Source organism: Carlito syrichta, unplaced genomic scaffold, assembly GCF_000164805.1.
Source record: "Carlito syrichta isolate Samal-C Ts95f unplaced genomic scaffold, Tarsius_syrichta-2.0.1 Scaffold302862, whole genome shotgun sequence".
NCBI classification, from domain to species: Eukaryota; Metazoa; Chordata; class Mammalia; order Primates; family Tarsiidae; genus Carlito; species Carlito syrichta.
The window spans coordinates 476902-482901 of record NW_007246958.1 but is presented as its reverse complement, the minus strand read 5'-3'; the positions used below and the strand labels follow the sequence as shown (position 1 = coordinate 482901).

At 39.6% G+C, this 6000-nt stretch overlaps 1 protein-coding gene across 1 annotated transcript in view; it reads right to left on the bottom strand.

Annotated features, from left to right (window-relative positions):
* Positions 1 to 467: 467 nt before the first annotated feature.
* RUNX2 (runt related transcription factor 2) overlaps positions 468 to 6000 on the bottom strand; it is a 113315-nt gene continuing 107782 nt past the window's right edge. Inside the window, exon 5 of the mRNA XM_008057193.2 lies at positions 468 to 1650. Within this exon, the coding sequence (XP_008055384.1) occupies positions 1172 to 1650 (479 nt within the window). The 3' untranslated portion in view covers positions 468 to 1171. The remainder of the gene's footprint in view (positions 1651 to 6000) is intronic.

Below are 6000 nucleotides of genomic sequence, written 5' to 3'. Positions count from 1 at the left end.
GTGTAAGAGGCAATCAAAGATCTGAAAGAACTAAACGTAACATTTCCTTCATACGTCACAAAAACAAGCTACATCTAAAACAATTGGAGATGGAAGTACTTTTAAAAATCACATTGTGCCTGGATGAACTGAAATTGCTTAGCAATATTTCAGATATGGCTCTAGCCCACTGAAGAAATTTGTTACTTAATAAAGAGCACTTTTAGAGACCGAAGTCAACATATCAATACACTAAGAAATGTTTCAAGGGTCCAAATGTCATTAAATAATTATAAATATATCTTTAAAGTTATATGATCATTCAACGTTAGCAAGTTACCTCAGATTTTACACATATTCATAATTTAAAAAAAAAAGAAACAACACACAGCCAAACACAAACACTATCTATACCATTATGGCTATAATAAGGTATTGCCATTTTCAGTTTTGCATAAAAGGGGAAGGGAGGTTTTAGGGATGGGATTTATTTTTAGTTAAATGGGGAAGGGGGCAATAAAAAGTAAAATAAAACAATCTATCCTGATCAGTATTTTTGAAGTCACTTTCTTAAAGCAGGGGGGAAAAAAAAACTGAACCAAACAGTTCAAATGAGGACCTGCAGCAAGTCTGAAAGCAGAGTTTGGAACAGTTATTGTGAATGGATCGTACTGTCATGGAAGCATCCATTCTACCTCTTGTCCCTTTTTAGTGCACCTGGCCTGGCTTTGTAAGCTGTCTGCAGAGTGCACGAATCCATACACAGCTGCAACCGTGAGAGTGTGTGGTTTCAAAGCACAGAGGGGAAGTGCTTTGCTCTTCTCCCTCCTGAACCCGGAGTTCACCTCTCTGAATCGGCATATGAACAGGTTATTTATGGTAACAGACCAAACAACAGTAACAAAAATACCTTTTCCCTTGTTTGTTCCTTTGTAAAAGTACATCTTAAATAGTAAACAATCTGAAACCCGGTTGTGATTGTCTCTCTTGGACCTTCTGCTTTTCAATATCTACCCTCTCATGGTTGCAAGATCATGACTGAGTGAGTGAATAAAAAAATTCTCTAGAAAACAGGCACTTTGTAGATAGCTAATCGATATACATATATATGCACTCTCTCTATATATGTATATATTGATACGTGCGGGATGTGACCCCCCCCCAGATACCGCTGGGCCACTGCTGAGGAATTTCAATATGGTCGCCAAACAGATTCATCCATTCTGCCACTAGAATTCAAAACAGTTGGGGAACTGCTGTGGCTTCCATCAGCGTCAACACCATCATTCTGGTTGGGCAAATTTGGATTTAATAGCGTGCTGCCATTCGAGGTGGTGGTGCATGGCGGAAGCATTCTGGAAGGAGACCGGTCTCCCCCCGGCACCATGGGGAATTGATAGGATCCTGACGAAGTGCCATAGTAGAGATATGGAGTGCTGCTGGTCTGGAAGGGTCCACTCTGGCTTTGGGAAGAGCCGGGGTAGGGTGGTGGCAGGTAGGTATGGTAGTGAGTGGTGGCGGACATACCGAGGGACATGCCTGAGGTGACTGGCGGGGTGTAAGTAAAGGTGGCTGGATAGTGCATTCGTGGGTTGGAGAAGCGGCTCTCAGTGAGGGATGAAATGCTTGGGAACTGCCTGGGGTCTGAAAAAGGGCCCAGTTCTGAAGCACCTAAAAATTATAACAGAAGATGGGGGAAAAATCTGTAAATATCAATTAAAATAATGATAAAATCGTTACAAGAAAAAAAAAAGAAAACTTTAGCTTTCCCAAAAAGGAACAGCAAGCCACAAACAGACCTTCAAATGCACCAGTCACTTTACAGGTTTTTTTTTTTTCACTTTAAAGTCTTAACAGCATTTATCCTTAAGTTCTTCACCCCTAGAAGATCCCAACGGGCTTTAAAAACCCGAATATGTGCTAGGTGATATGTGTAAACCAACCCAACACTCTGATCACATAGGTTCACTCACCAGACTTTAAGACCAAATCCTCATTGAACTTTTTTTCTTTTTTGCTTCTTGTTGCACTTCAGATATTTGAAGTGAAATTTTTACTAAGTTGGACAGCTTATTTTTCTCAACTCAATATAAAGAAATTCCAAAATAATAAGTTGTATTATTGATACTCTCGACAGTGTCCTTCATCCGTGAAGGGACATTAAAAAGATACCCTAACTTGTTCCTATCATTTCTTTTAAAACTTTAAAAGAATTCAAAATCTTGTTATAAATTCCATCTTTGTAACAGTGAAATCAAACCAGATTTTCGATGTAATCTGAAACTATCTTACTTCTCTGGGCATATAGAGAGGGTTATAAACTAGATAAGTAGGTTTTGAAAGTGGGGGACAGGAAGGCTTAGTACCTTAGGAATCACTGCATTTCAAGTCTTAACGGGAGACTTATGACCTCATTTAGGTCAGGTGCTGATGACAGCTTTTGTGAAAGGCTGGATGCCCAGAGGAGACTTGGGGGAGGGCACCTCCCCACCCATCTGTCAGGTCCCTGCACCACCTCCTACGGAATCGGCTTCAGTTCTATTTGAAGCAGTAGCCTAAGGAAAACATGTTTTTTGCCCCTAACATGCAAAGTCCTTTCACTTTTAAAGCTAAGTATGCCCCCTTAATAGATGTTTCTGGTGCCTAATACATGAAAGCCACAGTTATAAACCATTTCATGTGGAAATTAATTTTCTGAAATGCCTCAAAACTTCGGACTAATTATGATTTTCTAGAATTCACAGAATTGTGGCATGCCTTTTTATAATACCAGTGCTCTTGTTAAGATTTTGATCCCTTCTAAAATCTTCCCATTATTTGGATCTCATATATTGGCTTTTCCTATAGCTTTTAGCCACAAGGGAAAGCATTTAGCAATTCGTGAATACCTTAGTGAACAGGCACTTCTTCAGTCCCACTTTTATTCAGAACTTGTTCTCAGATAATACAATGTTTATTAAAGGAATATTCTTAACACTTGTCTTTAAATGTGCTGGTGGAAGGTTTAAATTTTTGTTGAAATGCACACTGCTCATGATCTTCATAAAATGCTAGGGTTAAAAGTGCCATTATGTGCATTTGCAATAAAAAATGACTATTTAAAAGCAACATATAGTTAACAAAACTCACAAATCAGACAGTACCAATCAGACAGCCCAGCCCATCCCAGCCCTGCCCAGCCCAGCAATTGTTAAAAGTCTCACCTGCCTGGCTCTTCTTACTGAGAGTGGAAGGCCAGAGGCAGAAGTCAGAGGTGGCAGTGTCATCATCTGTAAAATGAGGGGGATGAGCTCTAAGTTCCCTTCCAGCTCTAGTGTTCTATGACCATGAACTCCAAGACAGAAGGAGAAGCAACAGTCTTAGGGGAGGGATAGACAGAGAGGTTCCCATTCCCCATTAGTTCCTTCCCAGAGACCACAGGCCCCATAAGCAGAGGGTAAAAAGCCAGTGAGCAGCTTCTAATGCCAGAAGCAAACACTTTCAAGATGACAAACCAAAACTGACAGAGCCCAGGCAGCCACTCTCTGCTTTCTATAAATTCTTCCATCCTCAACTTGCCTCTACCTAACCCCTCCCCAAAACGAGATTCTGACAAGCTCAAGTTTTAAAATGTGGAAGTAGTGATTATGACACTCAGAAATGGGAGCAGATGAGCTGCAACATTCCCCCGCCCAAGGCTAATGCACTGTCTCGTACAATACACTACATGGAGGCCACAGATGTTCTTCAACCAGCCTCTGTGCTGCAGAGCATCTAGTGACCTTGTGCGGGCAGAGCTAATAGCTAGAGGCAGGTCACTTCTGCATGCATTAAGTTCAATACTCAGATCACATGAGAAAAACCAGAATAACATGAGCAGTGTAAATCCACAAGAAGTCACACTTAAAACGTCAACGTTGCCCCCCACCAAAGCACAGAGTTCACGCAGACAGGCACGTTCGTGAAAAAATGCTTCTTATGTGTATTTGTACTTAACACACACTGTAGTATTAGTTAAGATTCCGTATGGTTTCACTTACTCTGATACAGAAGCCTCATTAAAACTCTTTATGTGGGGCCCTGGCAGTAAACTCCAATATGGTTTTGAATTTACCACCCCTACTTTCTTCTCAATTTTACCTGATACATTTTGCTGATGTTTTTATTACCCATCACATGCCAGGATCACTGCACCTTTTTGGTTTATAAATGCTACCTAACACAAATTGACATTCATTTTTTGATTAATGAGCTCTGGTTGTGGTTTATAGAAAACAATGCCACAAATTTCTGCTAGGTTTGGGGTATTTTGACCAATCACTGCTAGTCGTTTGAGTCTTAATGTCTTGAGGACTGACTCTTTCTTGACAAAGAGAACTGATGCAGACTTTAAAGGGATTATAGGATAATTCTAATAACTTACAAACAACAAAATTTTCTGGAATTTGTTTAGTCATTTTATGTTACCAAGAAATGTTTCTGAAACATACTGCAATATGTTCATTCTGTATGAAAAAATATGAACAGTCTGCTATAGTAAAATATGAGATTCCTTATACAAGGGGAATCAGAATTATTTTTTTGCAGGGTGGGTCCCTAGTCGTAGACTTTCTCAGACAGGTGAGTGTTCTAAGAACCCGCCATTGGCACCAGTGTACCAACTGACATTGTTGTGAAAGGCTGCATTAGGCTTCAGTGAATTTTTTTGGAGATTCTTTCAATGCATTTGCCCATTTCATGATGGGTGATTTACCAGCATACCTGCCTACACTGAGTGTTCAGGAGTGTTCAGCAGTTTTTGACCAAAAATGGCATTAACTCCATACCCCACCCTCTCTATATTCTCCTGAACTCACCCCAAGTGACTTTTGTTTATTTGTTTCACCAGATGAAAAAAGTCCTCCAAGGGTAACGTTTTGCCTATGTGGAAGAGGTGAAACAAACAAACAAACAAACAAAAATGGCAGAAGCACCAAAAGGAATTGACGAATTCAAAAAGTGTTTTGAGCAGTGGAAAAAAGCATCTCAGTGGGTTTGCTGCATCAAACAGAGAGTACTTCAAAGGTGACTGAATTTTAAACATGTAAGAATAAACACACAATTTTGTATAAATAAATTTCATTTTGGGGATCCCCCCTCATATAATAATCTATCATGAGGAGGTTGGAGGAATCCTAAGCTTACAAAGAAAGAATATAAACTACTTCCTAATCTTTAATTTATTTATTATAATTGTTATAGAAGCAAACAACATCATTAAATTTTCTTTCATTGAATACGGCTGTATCCATACTTCTAATCTCTGTTTTGTACATGAACTCAGGTTTTCTTTTAGACTCCACTTCTTGGGTTATTTGACATTGTAGCCTAAACTATTCATACCTTGTGCCACTAGCCACATTATAGCCACAAACTTAAAAAAAAAGAACTGGATATTACATCAACTACTAAAGCAAATACAACGTAAATTTGACTTATTAAAAGGGTCTACATGATGAAAGTACTACTAAAAGTACTACTATCTCAGTCTACTTTTATAAATGTAAAATCAAAGCTCAACAGCTGCCCCAGTGATGTGCCTGGTAGTCTCAGAGCTCCCCAGAGCCAGCTTAAAACTCCTGACTACAACCTACTGTATAAACAAAGCAAAGCTAACTTGGGGACCTTTTGAAAATAGCAATGACCAACCTGTACAAATCCGTTGTTTTCGCTGCTATCCTTGTACCCCCTCCATGTACAAGATACATTAAGCTTTGCTGAGCAGTGGAAGTTGCTCGGAAGTTGAGGGTGCCACAATCAACACTAGATCATCTGGTTCTGAGAGTTCCAAAATGGCATGTGCCAACATTGGGGGGGGTGCCCAGGGGACTGCCAGGAGGTACTGGAACCCTAAGATAAATAGTCAGCATCTCCCCAATAGGCTGGTTTTACTAGACTTGGGAAAGGAATACACTGTACAGTAACATGAATATGATATGGAGAAGAATGCTACACTTAGGTGAATTTTTATATAAACAAAAAACGACTCCAACAAAATGTTGC